Source organism: Sciurus carolinensis, chromosome 1 (assembly GCF_902686445.1).
Source record: "Sciurus carolinensis chromosome 1, mSciCar1.2, whole genome shotgun sequence".
Taxonomy (NCBI): Eukaryota; Metazoa; Chordata; class Mammalia; order Rodentia; family Sciuridae; genus Sciurus; species Sciurus carolinensis.
In genome coordinates, this window is record NC_062213.1 from 78,163,387 (window position 1) to 78,184,477 (window position 21,091).

The window sequence follows — 21,091 nt, forward strand, 5'->3', positions numbered from 1 at the left end:
AGTTATATGGGAGAATTCATCTTTCTAATAGTTCACTTATCTTTTGTATAAGAACCATTCTTAAAGACTAACAGACACTTGGCTACATATACAAGAGATAGAGAGTTCAGTTAAATTTTCTAATTTAAATTAGAAAGATTCACTTGCAGTTGTATCAATAAAATGTGACCAGTTTTCAAAACTACCTCACTCAGTCAGCTTCACCTAAGCCAAGTGACAATAGCTTACAATAGTATCTACTGAATGCCAAGTATGTGGCCAGTCTTTACTGTGCTATGTACAGCCCCAATAGCAAAATCCTGCAAAGATCACTGCCTGCAAGTCAAGTCTTCACCTATATTTCAGAAGACAAATTTCTTCTTCAAAATGAGGCAATGCCTAAATAAAGACAAATTTTATAACTTCTCAGATAACTAAAACAAGATCTAGTTTTACAAACTATACAGCCAAGTTATGAATAAGAAATGAAAAACATCTGCTGATGATGTTTTCACCAACACATTTTAGTAGGTAGGGGAACAGACAATATTATGTTTTCACCAATGGGCTTTCACTGAACATTTTTAAATTCAATTTCATAATCAGCAATGCAAATGTAAGTTATTTTTAGCTCACTCATGTCTTCCAGTGAATTATTCCAGGGTACCTGTAAGTGCACCAGTGTGTTCTATATATGAAAGGGTTAAGAGGTACCCTGATATATAAAGCATGGTTATCAAGGAAATGTAGTTGATTTCAAGAAAACACATTGAAAACTAAATTACTTGAACAATGAATACAAGCACCAATTCTAATAAATGTTGCAAAACCAGGTATTTATAATGCGTTTTTCCTGTTTTAAATAAACTAATATTCACATTTATGAGAAAAGCTTTTTAGCTTTCAGTCTGTTACTTTTATAGTGGAGAGACACATGGAAAAACATGCTGACAATACTAAATATTCAAATGAAGAAAATGATTTTCAGTGTCAGATCTACTCAGCATACTGTTTCCATCTATATTTATTTTGGAGGCAAACTTTTGTTTTTAAGCCTAACAGAATGTAAGCACTCAACATAAATGAAATACTGACAAACATTTGCTGATACTATATAGAACTGAGCTGTCCAATAATGCCACACATTTTAAAAATTGATTAAAATAAAATGATATTAAGAAGTTAAATCCTCATCGCACTGTCACATTTCAACTATTCAATAGTAACACGAGGCTAGTGGTTGCCACACTGGATGGTGCAGACAAAGTTCTATAGGGTAGCACTAAATACTAAACTATTGGAATATAAAGAAAAATACCTTTAAAAACAGCAAAATGCAAGTGTGTGGATTCTCAAATCATTCTGTTGAGTATATGTATAGCTAACAATTATCTGAGTAGAAACATATCTGGCACAAAGTGATAATGTCATTTGTATATAACACGTCATTTTCTCATGTGTGTGTACACACAAACACACATGCATACATTATGATAGGGAAATCAAAACAAGGATAATTGAGTACACGTATGGAGATATGTAAACACACACACACCAACTACTCTAACTGTTCTGATTCCCCATCATAATTTAGTGAGCTCAATCAGCCTGGGGTAAACCTACAATTAGCATTCTCAGAGCACTTGTAAGCAATCACTTCTGGTTTGGGGAACAGGTCATGAGACACCACCATACTGGCCAGGCTGGAAGGTTCCTGAATTTTGAGTCCCACATACTGCCAGGGCAAAGGTCAGATCATGTTAGCACTGGGAAGGTCCAGTGTTGGCTATTTGTCCCCTTTTGGTCTCAGAGGCTGGCAACCTTTAAGGGTGTATGATACTAAGAGGCTGTGAAAGAAGCTGGCCTATGAGAATATGGAAGAAGTAATTTCCCATTAGCTTGGGACCCACATTAGATATCTTCCTTTATCAAATGTGTACTAAGCTACAAAAAATCTTGTCAACAGATCTCTGCTTGCTGAAGCACAAATCTACCATATGCACTGCATTCGTAAATTTTATGAAAATCTCAGATCTATTTGCTGCTTTATCAGGTGGAAGACATTTTAATTATTGTGTTGTGACATAATGCTAAAGCAAGGATAAATTTTACAACTTCTGATAAGATACATTGATTTGAGCTCACAAGGACTTATTTGGCAAAGTCTGAGAAGAATTCAGTAAAAATGAGAAAATAATTACTATTTTGGTAAATGTGAAAACAGTTTTCACCTAGGCTGTTAGGCCATATAAAATAGCAAATGTTTTGCCTGGAGCATAGGAGTAACTGAATAGAGGACAATTTATTAGCACTGACCTTAAACTCAATGGTAAGGTTCACTTCATTATTTTCTTTTATACATGTTTCCAGAATCATATTATCCTCTGCTATTTAACATTTAGAACTTCACAAAAATTAATGAAAGACTGCTAAAACCTATTGAAATGGAAATTATCAATGATATGTGTAATATGAAGATACTGGAAAATAAATATGCATCTTCAGAGCATGACCTGACAATGAATATCCATAAAATATCACATTATATAACTTTTAAAAAGAATTTAGAAAAAATCAGGGATATCAGAGTCAAAAAGAAAAAACAAAACAAATAAAAACCTTAGTTTCCCCACTTAGCTATGTCATTTCTTCTCTCTCTCATTTTTTTTTTTTGCAATACGGAGGATTGAACCTGGGGTCTCCTATATGCTAAGTGAGCACTCTGTCACTCAAGTACATTCCCAGCCCTTTTTATTTTGAGACACGGTCTTACTAAGTTGCTCTGGCTGGCCTGAAACTTGCAAACCTCCTGCCTCAATTTCCCTAGTAGCTGGGATTATAAACCTGAGCCACCAAGCCCAACAATTGATTATTTGCCATAACAGGAATCGAACGCATGACATTGGAGTTATGAGCATCATGCTCTAACAAACTGAGCTAACCAGCCACCTGTACCATTTCTTAAAGTCTTCTTTTCTCTACTTGATATAGTTATTGGCAGATACACAGTAGAGGAGATTTTCCTTTTGATTCCAAACTGTGAGGATGACATAATACTTAAAGAATTTTTAAAGTCTTAGGAAATTAAAGCTGAAAGGTATCACAGGGTCATCCAATTCAACATCTCTTAATTTAAGGTGAAATGATGTTCATTATAGTTATAAAGATAGTGAGTGGCAAAGTTGGGATTACCTGTCCACTGTTCCTTCTTCTAAAGAACCATTTTGTAATTTTTTGTTTTATAGAATGTTAAGATCTTGACTCCAACAGTTAGGTGTGTCTGTATAATCTTATGCAATTTACTTCATCTCTTTATGTCTCAATTTATCTGCAAAATGCAGATAATGAAAGACATATTTCACGAGATTGTTGACTAAATAAATTAATATATATTAAGTATCTACACCAGTGATACAAACTGAGTATCTAAGACATGCTATTTACTTTAAATATTTGGTATTAAATTATTAATTATATATTAAATCTCAGCAAAGATGGACTGAAGCAAAACGAAACATTCACTGAATGAATTGAAAATAAAATAGTTCTCTTCCACTGATAGCTAATTACCTCTTTTTCCTGTTAAGGCAAACTGAATAGTATTTCCTCCAACTCCACAGAATGCATCTACTATAATGTCACATGTGAAGGACTGACTGACTCGGCCAGCAATATGTTCAGCAATCTTCTCAGGTGTAACTGAAAACCAGCCCTCTGCAAAAGAAGAGTATTTCTGTTAAGATGCAGAATTTTAAGAAGCCAAGTCAACCATAAACACATCAAATACTACATACTTTTCAAAAGCTTAGTTTCCCTTTTCAAAAAATTATAAATTACCCAGTTTTAAAGAAAAGTTTTTATAAAAGAAGCAATACTTTTCCCATTTCTAATTTCTACACAAGCAAGCATCCCCATTTTAACCTGATTCTTTGGTAATATATCCCCATCTCTCCAAAAACTGCATACAACTTCAATTTTTCTGTTTGAGGCACTAATTACTACTTATCTACTATGCAAAATGGAAAGTCAGGTGTTCTAATAGGCTAGCTCCCTACACTCAACTGTATTTCCCAATTATTTCATTCCTAATGGAGAAGCACTAACCCAGATTTGTACTGGACAATTTGGAAAAATTTGCAAGTCTGTAGGGATTAGAAAAAACAAGGAGCTGATAAAAAATGACTGCAGTTACAGAAGTACAGTAAGAATAACAGAACCTTCATCAATTTCAGAAATGAGGTCCTGTACCCACACTGAAGTAAAGAGAACACTAACACTGCTGTCTTTGCCCAGTAAACAAAAACTGCACTTTTCAGAAAAATATTTATTGAAACAAAATGCTCTGCCAATTTCCTGTTTCCTTCCCTTATCAAAATTTTAAGTAGAGCCTCGTTATTGGGAAGAATAAACTCCTTTTGTAGAATTTCAAGATTTTTCTCAGTCTTAATTCTCCTAACAAATTCCTACATACTTTCCTTAACACACAACATTTTGTAATTTTACAAAGTTCACAGAATCCTGAAATTCCACCACAGATCAAGAACTCCTGATTCTGAGTTAATAAAGACCAATACAAAGGCAACCCCAACATGAAAATAAACATCAGTTTTCCAAGTCTAGGTAAATTGTTAAAGATTAGAACAGGAAAGCTCAAGAAAGAATTCAAAGTTTCTAGTGTTACTTAACTAGTTAAATTACAACTTTCTGCATTAGGCATTTCTTCATCAGATGTTCTTTTTTTGGGTTGGGGGCGATACTAGGGATTGAATCGAGGGGTGCTTTACCACTGAGCTATATCCCCAGTCCTTTTTTTGAGAGGGTCTCATGAAGTTGCTGAAACTGGTCTTCAACTTGTGATCCTTCTGCCTCAGCCTCCCAAGTTGCTGGGATTATAGGCATGTACCACTGCACTGGCTTTCATCAAATGTGCTTTTAATAAACTATCAATTGATACTTTTACCACGTATCCTAAGAAAGCTACAAATACAGATTAAGCCTGAATTAGAAGTGTTTGTACATAGGTGTTTGTGTGTGTGTACACATATACATCTACCTACCTACCTACCTACATATATTCCCAAATTAAGGAATATTTTATGAAACAACTGGCCATTAACCCCTTTGAAAAATGTCAAAGTTGGCTAAAAGTGTAGCTTAGTGTAGAGCACTTGCCTAACATTTGTGTGGCCCTAGGCTGGATCCTTAGCACTGAAGGGGAAAAAAAGGCAATATGTTACAAGAAGAAGAAAAATTCCATAATGATGCATAATGATGATTAATGAAATGGAGGATACAGACTAGAAAAATTATTTAATATTGTTACAGAAAAATATCTTTATTCTTATGAAAAACATTAAAATATTAAAGGGCAGTGTGGCATGATATATACAACTGAATGTGAAAAAGACATAAACACAGAATGTTAAAGTAAATTTGGCAAAATGTTAAAAACAGATGATTGGATAAAGGGGATATGAAAATTGTTTATTCTTGCAACTTTTTTGTAAAGTTAAAGTGGTTTCTAAATAAAGTTAAAAAATGCATATATACTTTACCTCTGTCCAACTTAATCCCATCATCAAAACGGGAGAATAGCCTGTATCTCTGGGCCCAGTATTTTGCCAGTTCAGGAACAGCAGCTATCTCAGGAGGTAGACCACTTGCCTTTCTGTTCTTGTTTTTATTCTTCTTCTTTTTAATTTCAGCTAAAATAAAATGCAAAAAATAGAGCTGCTCACCATGCACAAAGAAAATTACAGGGCACTTTACCTAGAAGGGTAGCTCTATGAAATACTTACGATTTTGGACTGCTATTACATCATATCACAGGTGGAAAATTCCATGTCTGTCCTCATGTGACCAGTTGCAATCAAAACTCAGGCACATTAAAAAAAATACTGTATAAAATTACCTTCAGGTTATGTATACAGAAGCATATAAAACATAAATTCATATGGGAATTTTTGTTAGGAGTTGGGTCCGATCCCCAAGATCTCATTATGCATATATAATAGTCTCAAATCTAAAACTGAAATACTTTTGGCCCCAAGCATTTTGGATAAGGGATACTCAACCTGTATGCAAAAGCACTATTATAAATATAAAAGTTATTACTTCTGTTAGCCAAAGTTGTGCTTCATTTGGTGAATTACAGAAATGCAAACATTTCTCTTCCCTTCTTTAAAAATGAGATCTTAAAAGGGCTGAATAAGCTCTAGCCCTAACTCTATCAATCTCAGAAGACATATGGCATCTGAGAAATTGAAATGTGGGTCACTAGTTCCATTACACTGAAAAGGATCTCATGCATTCACAGACTAAATGAGAGCCTTATCTCATACAAATGATTGCTAGTTTATTTGGTTTCAGTCCTTAGCAGATTAGAAACAGCAATTCTGCAATGTAGAGAGAGTGCTGTCATAGTTAAGTGTAAGAAGAGATAACAGTTGATAAAGAATAAAACTAGTACATTTAAAGGGTTTTTAAAGATGGGACTGTGTCTTAATATGATTATTGGATCACTGAAAACAGCAAAAAGTGTCAACAGCAAAGCATGATGCTCTTCAACAGAGGGAATAATGACAATTTGGGGTGGAATTCTTTGTTGTGTAACACTATCTCGTAATGTGACCTAACCTTAAGTAACTTGAGTACCAAAGGTCAGAATTCCAGAGATCATCCTAATAATCAACATCTTCCAAATGCCCCTGTGAAGGTGGTAACACTCCATATAAGAACTATCAGCATTATGAAAACTGCTATTCACAGAAGCATGCTAATACAGGAAAATGGGACTTAGGAAACATAGAACTGGGCACTGAGTTCTAGCTATGCCATTTAGTTGGGATAATTTCTTATTTTCTCTGAGCTTTACTTTCTGAATTTACAGAATTGAGAATAAGTCACCTACCTCATTGGGCTATCTTATAGGTTAAGCAAGAATAAAACATAAGAAAGCATTACAGAAATCTGTATCACATGGACATTAGTTGTTACAACACTGATAATAAAAAAATGTAAATAACTTTAAGTATGCTGTTTAGAAAGTCAGAGTGATATGATATGAAGATTATACCCATAATGGCATAAAGAAAAAAAATCAAGACAATTAAGAAAGAAATGACATAGGGTCATAACAAATATAGTTGTTTGGCAAGGATAAGTCTAAAATAATTCATCAAAAACCTGAATACTATATCAAAGTAAAATGTCTACCTTAGTCATTCCATTGAATATAATTAATTATAAAGGAACTTTTGCTGTAAAAATTGAAACAATACAGAGGGACATAAAGTAAAAATGCTGTTGTTTTCCATTCAGTAGAGGCACTACCATGCATATTTTATGTCCATGTACCAGCATAGAAACAAACTACCACCATCAACCACACACAAAGACAGAAAAACAAAACAAAGCAAATCAAACAAGAACACCCAAAGAATTAACAAAAATAAATAAGCTATGCCAAATTTTAAGAAGGATGGGCCATCTTCAGCCTATAGAACAGAGTGGTGGTAGAGACCATGGTCAATGGCAGATGTGGCTTCAGATGTAGTTTTCTCTTCGATTTTATGGTACTTCCTTAGCTGAGAGAGTGAAGCATACTCAGGTGTCAAATCATAACCAGTTAGCATTTATACTTAATATGCCCTCCTTCTACTTAAATTTAAAAGCAGTGGATTCTGAGGTATATACATGATTCAAAAGTGAAAACTAAGGAAATACAAATTAGAGAAAAAATTAGTTATTGAAATCTACTAGCAAAGTGAAACATAATTTACTCTTACCTTCAGCTTCTACCTGGGGAGAGTTGGATATTTCTTGAGTAATACAATCCTGCTTCTCTGGCATAGTTGCTAACAAACTGTCTCCTTCATTCTTTTCTGTTTCAAGTTCACTGGCTGAAGAGATGGTCTGAGACTTTTCAGCTTCTAGATTCACTGGATCATCAGACTTACTAACAGACAAGTCTTGATCCTCTGAATCACTACTGGTACAAGTGTCTTGTACATTATCATGTGAAGATGATTCCTGCAATGCTTCCGTATTCACTGATTCATTAACCCATTTTAGAAATTTTTCTACCTGAAATTTTAAGGTATCACCATGAGCATGAGTTAATTCTAAACTAAACAATCTTCTCACCTATTACCATCTGTAACTTGACTGACAAGCTGTGTTTTAATTAATAGCTCTAAGAAATACATTGCATTACTCAAGTTAATGTAAGTAATTCTGGGATAACTGGAATTTATCTTGGCATTCCCTGATCTTAATTAAAATTTCTTAAAATGAAAGAAAAAAACACTTCCTGCTATAAGCTGACACTAAGGGGATAAAGTCAAACTGTTTCAGTAGCTTTTCATAACGGCTCCTAACAATATAGCTGTGCTATAATATTATCATTATAAATGTACCTACTCAATGTAAAATCATTAATTTTAATATTTTTCAAGTTGTACAGTGTCTTCTGTAATGGCTAAGTCACAATCTATGTTACATGTTATGTGACATTAAAAAATAATTCTGGATGGGGTGATCCAAAATGGCGGCCTAGAGGGAGACTGCTCCCCCAGTCGCTCCAGAACCCAGGAGTTAAGAAGGGGAGGCAAAGAGAGACTCGGACTGAAATACAAAACATAATTTGAAGCTATTTCGAAAATCTATACTCCAACAAAACAGAAAACCTCGAAGACATCAATAAATTTCTAGAGACATATAAACTACCTAAACTGAACGAGGAGGACATACACAACTTAAATAAACCAATTTCAAGCAATGAAATAGAAGAGGTCATCAAAAGCCTACCAACAAAGAAAAGTCCAGGACCAGATGGGTTCTCAGGCGAGTTCTACAAAACCTTTAAAGAAGAGCTCATTCCAATACTCCTCAAACTATTCCATGAAATAGAAGAGGAGGGAACCCTCCCAAACTCGTTCTATGAAGCCAATATCACCCTGATACCTAAACCAGACAGAGACACATCGAGGAAAGAAAATTTCAGACCAATATCCTTAATGAACATTGATGCAAAAATTCTCAACAAAATTTTAGCAAATCGCATACAAATATATATTAAAAAGATAGTGCACCACGATCAAGTGGGTTTTATCCCAGGGATGCAAGGTTGGTTCAACATTCGGAAATCAATAAATGTCATTCACCATATCAACAGACTTAAAGTTAAGAATCACATGATTATTTCAATAGATGCAGAAAAAGCATTCGATAAAATACAGCATCCCTTCATGCTCAAAACACTAGAAAAAATTGGGGTAGTGGGAACATTCCTAAACATTATAAAGGCAATCTACGCTAAGCCCATGGCTAATATCATTCTAAATGGTGAAAAACTGAAAGCGTTCCCCCTAAAAACTGGAACAAGGCAGGGATGCCCTCTTTCACCGCTTCTATTCAACATCGTCCTTGAGACTCGAGCCAGAGCAATCAGACAAACCAAAGAAATTAAAGGGATACGAATAGGAAAAGAAGAACTCAAACTATCCCTGTTCGCTGATGACATGATTATATATTTAGAGGAACCTGGAAATTCCACCAGAAAACTTTTAGAACTCATAAGTGAATTCAGTAAAGTAGCAGGTTACAAGATCAATGCTCATAAATCCAATGCATTTTTATACATAAGTGATGAATCTTCAGAAAGAGAAATTAGGAAAACTACCCCATTCACAATAGCATCGAAAAAAATAAAATACTTGGGAATCAATCTCACAAAAGAGGTGAAAGACCTCTACAATGAGAACTACAGAACACTAAAGAAAGAAATTCAAGAAAACCTTAGAAGATGGAAAGATCTCCCATGTTCCTGGATAGGCAGAATTAATATCGTCAAAATGGCTATACTACCTAAAGTGCTATATAGATTCAATGCAATTCCAATTAAAATCCCAATGATGTACCTTGCAGAAATAGAGCAAGCAATTATGAAATTCATCTGGAAGAATAAAAAACCTAGAATAGCTAAAGCAATCCTCAGTAGCAAGAGCGAAGCAGGGGGTATCGCAATACCAGATCTTCAACTCTACTACAAAGCAATAGTAACAAAAACGGCATGGTATTGGTACCAAAATAGACAGGTAGATCAATGGTACAGAATAGAGGACACAGACACAAACCCAAATAAATACAATTTTCTCATACTAGACAAAGGTTCCAACAATATGCAATGGAGAAAAGATATCCTCTTCAACAAATGGTGCTGGGAAAACTGGAAAACCATATGCAATAGAATGAAATTAAACCCCTATCTCTCACCCTACACAAAACTCAACTCAAAATGGATCAAGGACCTCGGAATCAGACCAGAGACCCTGCATCTTATAGAAGAAAAAGTAGGTCCAAATCTTCAACTTGTTGGCTTAGGATCAGACTTCCTTAACAGGACTCCCATAGCACAAGAAATAAAAGCAAGAATCAACAACTGGGATAGATTCAAACTTAAAAGCTTTCTCTCAGCAAAGGAAACTATCAGAAATGTGAAGAGAGAGCCTACAGAGTGGGAGAATATCTTTGCCAACCATACCTCAGATAGAGCGCTAATTTCCAGAATCTATAAAGAACTCAAAAAACTCTACACGAAGAATACAAATAATCCAATCAACAAATGGGCTAAGGAAATGAACAGACACTTCACAGAAGAAGATGTACAAGTAATCAACAGATATATGAAAAAATGTTCAACATCCCTAGTAATAAGGGAAATGCAAATCAAAACTACCCTAAGATTTCATCTCACCCCAATTAGATTGGCGATTATCAAGAATACAAGCAACAATAGGTGTTGGCGAGGATGTGGTGAAAAAGGAACACTCATACATTGCTGGTGGGGTTGCAAATTAGTGCAGCCACTCTGGAAAGCAGTGTGGAGATTCCTCAGAAAGCTTGGAATGGAACCACCATTTGACCCAGCTATCCCACTCCTTGGCCTATACCCAAAGGACTTAAAATCAGCATACTACAGAGATACAGCCACATCAATGTTCATTGCTGCTCAATTCACCATAGCCAGATTGTGGAACCAACCTAGATGCCCTTCTGTTGATGAATGGATAAAGAAACTGTGGCATATTTATACAATGGAATATTACTCTGCAATGAAGAATGATAAAATTATGGCATTTGTAGGCAAATGGTCGAAATTGGAGAATATCATGCTAAGTGAGATAAGCCAGTCTCAAAAACCTAAAGGACGAATGATCTCGCTGATAAGCGGATGAGGACATATAATGTGGGGCGGGAGGGGCTAGCATTAGGTTTAGGGTTAGGTTTAGAGTTAGGCTAAGGAGAGCGGTAAGAATGAAGGAAAGAAGGACTGTATAGAGGGAAAAGAGGGGTGGGAGGGGTGGGGGGGAGGGGAAAAATAAAATAAACATCATTACCCTATGTAAATGTAAAAAAAAATAAAATTAAAAAAAAATAATTCTGAAAGATTTAGTACCAATTGTCTTCAAAAATAAAAGCAGTGTTACAATGGAAAGAATGAGCACTGTCTTTTCATGAAACAGCAGAGCCAGTAAAATAAGTAACAAAGTAGGTTTATTTGTTGAAATGTTAACAAGCCCCAAAGTCAGATGATATACTTCCCTATGTCTTCTGTAACAAGAATATTCTTCATATCAGGTCTTCATGACCTTTTTAAGCATTAGGGAATGATAGTGGTAGATGTATGATGAGCAATAACCTAGAATCTTCCTGAGGGAAATCTGCCTATGCCTAATCAGAGATGCAAGGACACAGCAGCCACACTTCTGCTCTCACTTATAGATGGATGTAGGGGAACTTCTACATCCAACACATTAAAAGTCCTATAGGACAAACTGGACTAGGCACTCTTTCAGATACAACAAAGACCATTAAAATATTAATGAAAATATCACCAGCAACCAACCTGATAGATAATAAAAAATAAAAACTGGCTACAAGTTTGTAGCCTGTTTTGCACGCAAGCTGAAGTTAGGAAGGATAACATAACCTAAGGGTAAAACAAAGTCAGCCCAGATTCAGACATTATGTCTTCTGCCCTAAAGAATTGCTGGCAATGTGATTAATACCAAGTTTCCACTAATTAGAAGGTGCTTCCCCCCAGAACATAAAGATAACTCATAGTACATGTAGTCTTCTGATTTCTTTTATTTCCCAGGTATCTGGATGGCAGGTAAGGTTAAGTCTGAGAGGAGAGACATGAATATTTCAGGTTACAATGTGAATCAATAAGCTGGCCTGGTATGTCATGCTACTGGGGTGAGCCTGTTATTACAAAGGGTGATCCATCCCCTCCAGGTGAGCTCAGAATTAAAGCTTTCAGGAAAAGCTGCATCGGAATTTGGACTGCCAGCATCTTAAGTGAGCCTAGAAAAGACATTCCTCTGTCCTTGTCTGCTACTACATAGGTAAGGCAATTTGATTTATTTATCTTTCTAAACACTAGTACTTTATAATTTTTAAACACTGCCTTTTCATAATATATCAACTTTCTGTTTTTCAAATCTAATTTACACGATATATGCCTTTGGAAGCAAGTGGAAAAGAATTTTAGGTACTCTTGTATCTCAAAGAAATAGGGTTCCCATTTAAATACAATTTTAAGGAGTTAAGCTCACAAAATGTGATTCTTATAAAACAAAATTTATACGTACCTTGCTCAGAGCTTTGCTTTTCTTGGGAAATGGTTTTTGTGACTCTTCAGTAAAGATGATATGCTTGTTTTTCATCTTTATTTGTCTGCGCATGTCTAGGTACTTTGACTTACGTTTCACATTCTTATCTAAATACCTGACTTGTCGATGACTGAAATTTGGAATTTCACCATATCTGTAACCAGACCAAAAGACACAATTAACTTCTACAGTATTTCTTTTTCTTTCTTTCTTTCTTTTTTTTTACAATATTTCTTAACAGGAAAAGAGAAGACAACTAACAATTTTTACTAGATTTTTGCTATCAGTAGTCATTATCTTAAGTTTTTTTTCAAAATTATGAAAACTAAAATCAGATGCAAATTGCAAAATAATTTATGATCTAGATTTTAAAGAAAACATGAAACATCAAGGTGGGAACACTGACATTTCTAACGTAGAGCAGAAATTAGAAAATTATATAGTAGAGTACAATAAAGAAATAGCAAAGACATGTATCCCTTTGTTAGGAAAATTTTTCTCAATGTAGGACAATGTCAAAGTTCTCAACATTTATCTGGACATGTTCAAATTATTTTAAAAGTGATCACTAAATTCTTAACCTAGATCAATCTAAGTTTATAAAAGAAACCCCTATTATAAAAAATTATCAGAGCTAATCTAAGCATGTGAATTTTTCCAGTTCTAAAAGATACATATCTGCTATGAAACTGACTATATCAAGTGTCAGCTGACTCCCTCCTCTTATAGCTATGTTATAAACTTCTTTATGATAAAATTTAATCTTACCCTTCTTTTGTAAGAATTGAGTGCTCTAAATAGAAGGATAACAATTAAGTCCCAGGTAAAAAAATAAATATTTTTTTGGTTGGTACCAGGGATTGAACCAGGGATGTTTAACCATTGAGGCACATCCCCAGCCCGTTTAAAATATTTTATTTAGAGACAGGGTCTTGTTGAGTTGCTCAGTGCCTCACTAAGTTGCTAGGCTGGCTTTGAACTCTTGATCCTCCTGCCTCAGCTTCTGAGCCACTGGCACTGTAATTACAGGCATGCACCACAGTATCTGGCAACAAAAATAGATCTCTATTGAGTATATACTACCAAAAACTACACAATAGTTTCAAAAATAAAATTATATGTGCACAGCAATAAATTCTGCCAGGAATTCAAAAATTCATTTCATTACTAAACTTCATGATTTTCAGCTTTAAATGACTGTATGAACTACAACTGCCTTCTAAAGGAGACAACTTCAGAAACTATTTACACAGTATTAAAATGATTAACATATACTATCTCCCCAACTGTGGTACTGGAGATTGAAACCATGGCCTCATACATGCTAGGTAAGTGCTCTACCAGTGAGTTAGAGACCTAACCCTTTTTAGGTTTTATCTTGAGAACAGGTCTCACTAAGGTACCCAAGCTGTTCTCAAACTTAGGATCCTCCTGTCTCAGCCTCCTACATAGCTGGGATTACAGCTGTACCTGGCTAGCATGTACTTCTGAAGTAATTTGGAATCAGTTTATACATTAATGTGAGACTTTCTCCATGTCCTTTTCCTCTTTTTACAATGTGCAGGTGCCCATTTGAATTTTATAACTTATAAAACAGATAAGTAGGACATGAAGTCTCAACCTTTAGGAACACTAAGAACTCTAGTCTTGGTTTAAAACACTGGTGTAAACTGACATAAATAATACGTCTTTGGCCTGTGCCTTTTCTAATCAGTTCAGTCTTCCATTCATACGAGATGAAATTGACAGCTGTTCTTCTATTATTACCTACTCATTCACACTTCCTTGTATCTAATGCTTAGGCATTTAATCTCAGAGAAAAGTTATGTTTCTAGACAAATGGTCATAGCTACCTTGTCTGTAATAGCAAAATATTAGAAACAACCCATATACTCTTCAATAGGTGAAAACAGAAGAGCTTTTGGAAATCCACACAATGGAATACCCTTCAGCAATAAATAAGAAGGAAAGAATGACTGATGCATGTAATAATCTGGAAGGGTCAAAGGCATTATATTTAGATCGGAGGAAATAACTAGATATTGTTGATCAGGATGGTAATTCAACACAATTAGGCAAATGTTATGTATATCGACAAGGTTGGTTGTCTACAGTACTGTTGAAGGAGAAAAACAAGTGGCAGAGTATGTAGAGTATGGTCCCACTTTTATGTTTTCTAAAAAAAGAATTAACGTGTACTCAGTCATAAAACCATATACAAGTAAATTTGGAAGGATATATGCCAAACTCTTTAAACACTGCCTAACTCTGAAAACGATTTGAAAAAAAGATTTTTACTTTTTACTTGTTTTATTTTAGCTTTACTACTTTTATATTAAGAAAAAAGGTTAATGTAGATGTGAATTTTTCATGACATGTTTGCTGGGTTTTCAGATGTACACAGGAGTAGATATGTGAGATGCTAGGTGAGAACCATGCAGAAAGTTACAAGAACTTTAAGAATGATGCTTACAGTTACAGTAAATGATACGATCTTGACCAAGTCAAAACCTTTGTGGGCTGCAAATGCTTCATCTATTAAATGGTATAACACTGAATTACTATGAAAAGCAACTGAATTAGTACAGTGAATACATCAAAGGTATAGTGATATCTCTACTGCAATTCTTATTAACAAGAAAACTTAAGTGTTTTAATTCTAGCATCTCAAATGCTATCAAATATAGTATTGTTTATAATCTATTGACTAGTAGAGTTTTAAGACAGCTAAAGTGGTTAGGATTCCTAGAAGAGGAGAGTAATTATGAATAGTTACTTTTGTCCTGAGCCATGTTTGAATCCCAGAAAGGAACCATTGTCATCAAGGTCTGTATCCGGGTTTTCATCAATGTCCAGTTCATGGCTGAAAAAAAAGGGGGGGGGGGAGGGTAAATAGTCATGAGTCATTATACTTCCACCTTCAGAGGTCACCAGTTTAGGGAAATATCAATAATCAACCATAGTTCGAAAATCTTGGAGAAAGAATACCTTAATCTAGAATTTCCAAATGACTTGAGTCAGCAGTGTTTGGAACATAGTAAGAAACACTCAAATCTTAAACCACGTCAAATAATCACCTCTATTCCTAAACGTGGTACAATTATGGGTCTCCCCATTTTCCTTTAGAAAGACATCAGTAAAAGCTGCAGCCTGAAATTAATTTCCTACAGTGACTTCTCTAGAGGTTCTCCTTAAAAACAAATAAGAAAACATTTGAGAAGTATCAATCTGACCAAAAAATATTTTGAAAGAAACAATGTCATTAAGAAGAATAGACTGTAGGGCTGGGATTGTGGCTCACTGGTAGAGCACTTGCTTATTAGCACATATGAGGCACTGGGTTCAATCCTCAGTACCACATAAAAATAAATAAATAAAATAAAGATATTGTGTCCATCTACAACTTAAAAAATATTTTAAAAAAGATTGTAATATAAGTGACATTAAGCAACACAAGAGAATCTATTACATATTTTTAGAAACCCTGACTAACTGGTTCAAAGTTCCAAGTGAACATGGTGAGAAATAATCCTTATAAAGTTTGTCCTTCCAATTAATGTAAGTTCGCTAAACATTCAGTTGAATAGCTATTGAGTCCCAGAAAGGTAAGTGAATGCATGGTCTCTGCCTTCAGGAATTTGAAGGAACTAATGGGAAATTAATAAGCAATGTCTACCATGCAGAGGGAATACAGTAGAGGCATGCTTTTTAGTACTAAGGTAATGAGCCTCCAAAGCTTGCTTACTGTTTTTGTAGATGCTATATAGAGCACACAAGTCTCATATGAACATCTCATATTCTATAGGAGAAATCAACTGTTTCTCCTATAGGATGGAAGCTGAAGTTAAAATTTTGCAATGATTCATCCTTTCCTTATTATCTATATAGTATTAACATTTAACCCCATTCCACTCTACATTATACTTTACATTATTTGCCATTGTTAATTATGTATATAAAATTATGTATAAATATGTAGTATTCAGAAAGACTGCTGCCTTGGGCAGAGTTGGTCTTGGCTCTACCTTTAGAGTGGCCACTGTTACACAGTAATTCCGAACAGGGTACTTTTCTTTGTTTCAGTATTACTGTTCATTCACTGATGCCTGTAGACTGAGGTCTATTTCAGCAATAAATATCTGGGATAATATATACCCAAATTTGAGAATAGTTAGAACTGCTGAGGGGAGTATATGATTATTAACTCAAGGTTACAATCCACTGATAGCAACTATGTGTCAGATGTACTGCAGGCTACTTCCAGTCTACCCAGTAAGTTCACCCAAAAGGGCACCAGTTCCATCTCAGATGAGAAATTAAGGAATGTATTTAGTTTGTGGTAGAGTTGGGATTTGATCATGGGTCTAAAACATCAGTGTCTTACCATTAGATCCTCCTTTTTCTTACAGGATTAACAGTTTTATACATTTAACAGGAATTTAATAAGCACTTACTCATGGACACAAATGCTTATGCTAACATATTTCAGAGACACAGGTAATGTACAACTTACCTCCTCTTGAGTTTGCTGGACTTATGCTCAGGTGGATCTTCTTCACTCTCATCTCCATCAGTCCCGCTGGTGTGCAGCCTGTCTTTGCTGGTGTTTGCTCCCAAAGATTCTTGTGGTTCTAAAGAGGCAGAGAAATTGTAGTGGATTTTCTTCTTGGTTTGGCAACTTTTCTGCCATTTACAAAGGCATTCAAGATATTTTGGTGCCTTTCCTGCAATGAACTGTACATATGCATTAGGCAAAGTGGCAGGCTACATCTATCTGTGTGTCTGTATGCAGAGTTCAAGGGGAAAAAAAAGCAACTTTAAGTTTCTATGAGCTAACTATATAGTCGGGTGCTACATAACAATGTTTTAGTCAACATGAATGGCATAACTGCATATTTGATAGTGGTCTCATGTTTATATCATCTAGTAATGTTTTAACTGTAACTACTTATTAGTACACAAATTAACCTACGAAGTTAACATTGTGATAGTTTTTGGCAATCACATTATTAAAGAGTTAATTGAAATGACTCGACAGCATGATCACAATGATTAAAAGGAAATTCCTTCAATATAAAGTAAATATATACGTCTTTAATGTAGCTCTTAAATTAACAATGAAAGGAATCAAGAAAAGTATACATTTAAAAACAGTATCTTTAACTAGGGTGGCTCTAATTTAGGTACTCTAACTGAGGTTCATGTGTATAGTTGTCCTATATTTCATCAGACAAGACTGGGTGAGATTAGAAGGGGAAACTTGTAAGTTGGCATTTTTAACTCTATCATGAAGAATTAGTGGTAATCTTTGCTAAGTAGATTCATTTTGCTAACTATTGCTTAGTACAATAAATTTGGCTAATCTTACCTTGAGTTACTTGGTTTGTGCTTCTATTCCCAGATACGCTGCTTTTCTTGGTTCCTCCATCACATGGTTCACTTTGACCAGAAGCAGGGCACTCTTTCCCACTAACTTCACTTTGCTGTCCATCATAACTTACAGAGGAATCTAATTGGGTGTGTTCTACTTCCTCTGAACCCAGAGTTATACTAGTAATTCCATCAAGTATTTCATTATGATCCTTATCACTTGAACCAGAGCTTTTATTACCAACTGTCTTAGGTGAAGATGGAAAAGATATTAAGTCCACTTTCATGACACTTTCATCTTTCTTGTCAACTTCTGTTTTAGATGCACTAGTAACTATATCACAGCTTTGTGAAGCATCGAAAGTCCAACCTTGAGCTTCCCAATACCGAAATTGCTCCAAATAATACCAGTAAAGTTGACTGTAATGTTGTTCCCATTTTTCCTTTGTATCAGGAAAATTCCAAGGTTCAGAAGTTAGAATTTGATCTGGATGTTTTTCCTGCCAGCTTTGCCATAACAGTTCTCCTCCATATTCATTCCAATATCTTTCCCAATTCTCTGTAATTTCTAGCTTTGGAGATAATGTATTTTCAATAGAAAGTTTTTCTGTTTCAATGTTTCTTTTGCTTTGATGTTCACATGTTCTAGTGTTCTCATATTGTTCAAATGAAGACGGCTCATCTGAAACCAAATGGTCATCTTCTTCATATTCTTTTCTCCAAGACTCTTGCATAATTTCATCTAAGTACTTCTTTTGATGTTTTCTCTTTTTCTTTTTTACTTTAACTTTATTTTTTGTATTCATAGATATCTACATCAGATAAATGATAACTTGAATATAAAATGCTATTCATAAACTACAAAAGAAAATAGAACCCAAATCTATTTTGACATTCCCACCCTGGGCTTTTAAATACATAAACAACTAATCCTTAGTAAATTCCCAATAGCTGGGTGTCATGGCACATTCTTGTAATCCCAGACACTTGGGAGGCTAAGGCAGGAGGATTTGAGTTCAAGGCCCATCTGGGCAACTTAGTGAGACCTGGTCTCAAAATAAAATAAAAGGGTTGGGGATGTAGCTCAGTGGTAGAGTGCCCCTGGGTTCAAACCACAGTAAAATAAAAATAAGTTCCCAAGAGGAAGAAAAGTCACACAAGGGGCATAACACAATTTGCAGTATTGGTTAACTTATAAATCTGTACATGTAAAAAGAGGGAGTCAGATGGGGGCACATGCTTATAATCCCAGACTCTGGAGGCTGAGGCAAGACAATTACAAGATCGAGGCTAGCCTCAGCAACTTAGGGAGTCCCTGTCTCAAAATAAAATAAAAAGGGCTGGGGATGTAGCTCAGTGGTAGAGCGCCATTGGGTTCACTTCCCAGAACCTCTTATTACTCACACACAGAATGCTCCATGAGTACATTTAATTTGGGATTAAAAAAAAATACCTTGTGCTGTTTTATGAAGAAAATTGAAAAAGCAGTTAATACTTAATGCTTACCTCAAAACTCTTATGTGTAGACACACCACCAAACTGAAGTGGTAATCCCATACTTCTCATGAGTTCAGCTTCAGAATCAAGTTCACTTTCATCTAGGCCTATGTCTTTGCTGTCATGCAATTCTGCAATGCCATGGTCATCTTCCTCCTCTTCTGTAGCTTGGTCTTCTACAGACAGGAAGACAGCATTTGTTAGGGTTTTTTGTTGTTGTTGTTTTGTTTTTGTATCAGAGAATGAACCCAGTGGTGCTTGACCAGTGAGCCGTGTTCCCAGTCCTTTTTTATATTTTAGAGACGAGATCTCACTGAGCTGCTTTAAGACCTCGCTAAGTTGTTGAGGCTAGCTTTGAATTCTCTATCCTCCTTCCTCAGCCTCCTGAGTTGCTAAGATTACAGGCATGTGTGCCACTGTGCCCAGTCATTTGTTAGTTTTAGAGAACGTTTAGAGGCAAGTTTTCTCAGCCTCATTTTAAAGAAGAATCCAAGATCCTGAGTGATCATATGACTTGCTCCAAGTCAGTTAAATGTTAAGATGTTTCATAAAAATGAAAAGAATTGATAGCAATATTGACTAGTACCCAAACCAGTTAATGAAAAATCAAGAATCAACTTCTTTAAATATAGATATATGTGTATATATACACACATACACATGTGTATACACATATAAATTTAGTTATAGGTGGACACAATAGTTTTATTTTATTTATTTATATGTGGTGCTAAGGATCGAACCCAGTGTCTCACACATGCTAGGCAAGCGCTCTACTGCTGAACCACAACTCCTAAGAATCAACTTCCTGAGGGCTAGGGATGAAACACTGTTTCCTGGCATGTTGGAGGCCTGTGGTTCAATCCCCAGGACTGAGAATTAAAAAAAAAAAAAAAAAAGGGAGAGGGCACAGGGGAATATAACTGTGAAAAAAGTACTTACATATTCACATTTGTTATCTGCAAAATTACTGAACAAGATCAGGGGATTTAAACTCATGATTTGTGGAGTTATGTTAGGAGCTGTTAACCAGAGAAGTGAGAAGTACATTTTCTTTAGGCCCCTGAGATACTCCAATACAGTAGGGATTTAGGTCCTGGAATTGTGTGCAAGAGTTGATTTCATGAAAGGATCTACTACTAAAAGTTTGAATCCATAGACTAAAAATCACTTTATATATTTGTTCAGTTAGTCTGACTTGCACTCCAGTTTAATGATCTCAAGTGATCAGTGAATCTTACATAACAAACACAAGAGACTGATAAAAGGGAAACCCATGTTTGCAAATTCTACTCAAACAGCTTCCTAAAAGTCAGAGAAAGGTACTTGTCCTAATAATGGAGGGATTCAATTCATTATTTTATTCAGTAAACTTATGACAGCACAGAAAGCAAAATGAATCAGCTAAGCATTATCTTCTTCTCGTGGTGTGTATATCTTATGATCAGCAGGAACTACTGTTCACAAGAAACCTTATTTGTACAACATAGCACTGATATCCAAACCACACATTTTGTCTAGTACGACTGAAGAAAAGACTTTGGCTGGGCTGGGGAGATAGCTCAGTC

General features: G+C 35.3%; 1 protein-coding gene across 2 annotated transcripts in view; it reads right to left on the bottom strand.

Moving 5' to 3' along the window:
- Positions 1–21,091, bottom strand: part of Tgs1 (trimethylguanosine synthase 1) — a 44,866-nt gene that overhangs the window by 13,872 nt on the left and 9,903 nt on the right. Inside the window, exons 3-10 of one of the 2 annotated variants that reach the window (XM_047549679.1) lie at positions 19,533–19,699; positions 18,025–18,838; positions 17,170–17,287; positions 15,433–15,519; positions 12,636–12,810; positions 7,767–8,064; positions 5,535–5,684; positions 3,550–3,693 (exon numbers count right to left, since the gene is read on the bottom strand). In XM_047549679.1, the coding sequence (XP_047405635.1) occupies positions 3,550–3,693; positions 5,535–5,684; positions 7,767–8,064; positions 12,636–12,810; positions 15,433–15,519; positions 17,170–17,287; positions 18,025–18,838; positions 19,533–19,699 (1,953 nt within the window). Of the gene's footprint in view, positions 1–3,549; positions 3,694–5,534; positions 5,685–7,766; positions 8,065–12,635; positions 12,811–15,432; positions 15,520–17,169; positions 17,381–18,024; positions 18,839–19,532; positions 19,700–21,091 lie in introns of both variants that reach the window. The other variant, XM_047549674.1, reaches the window with a different exon arrangement.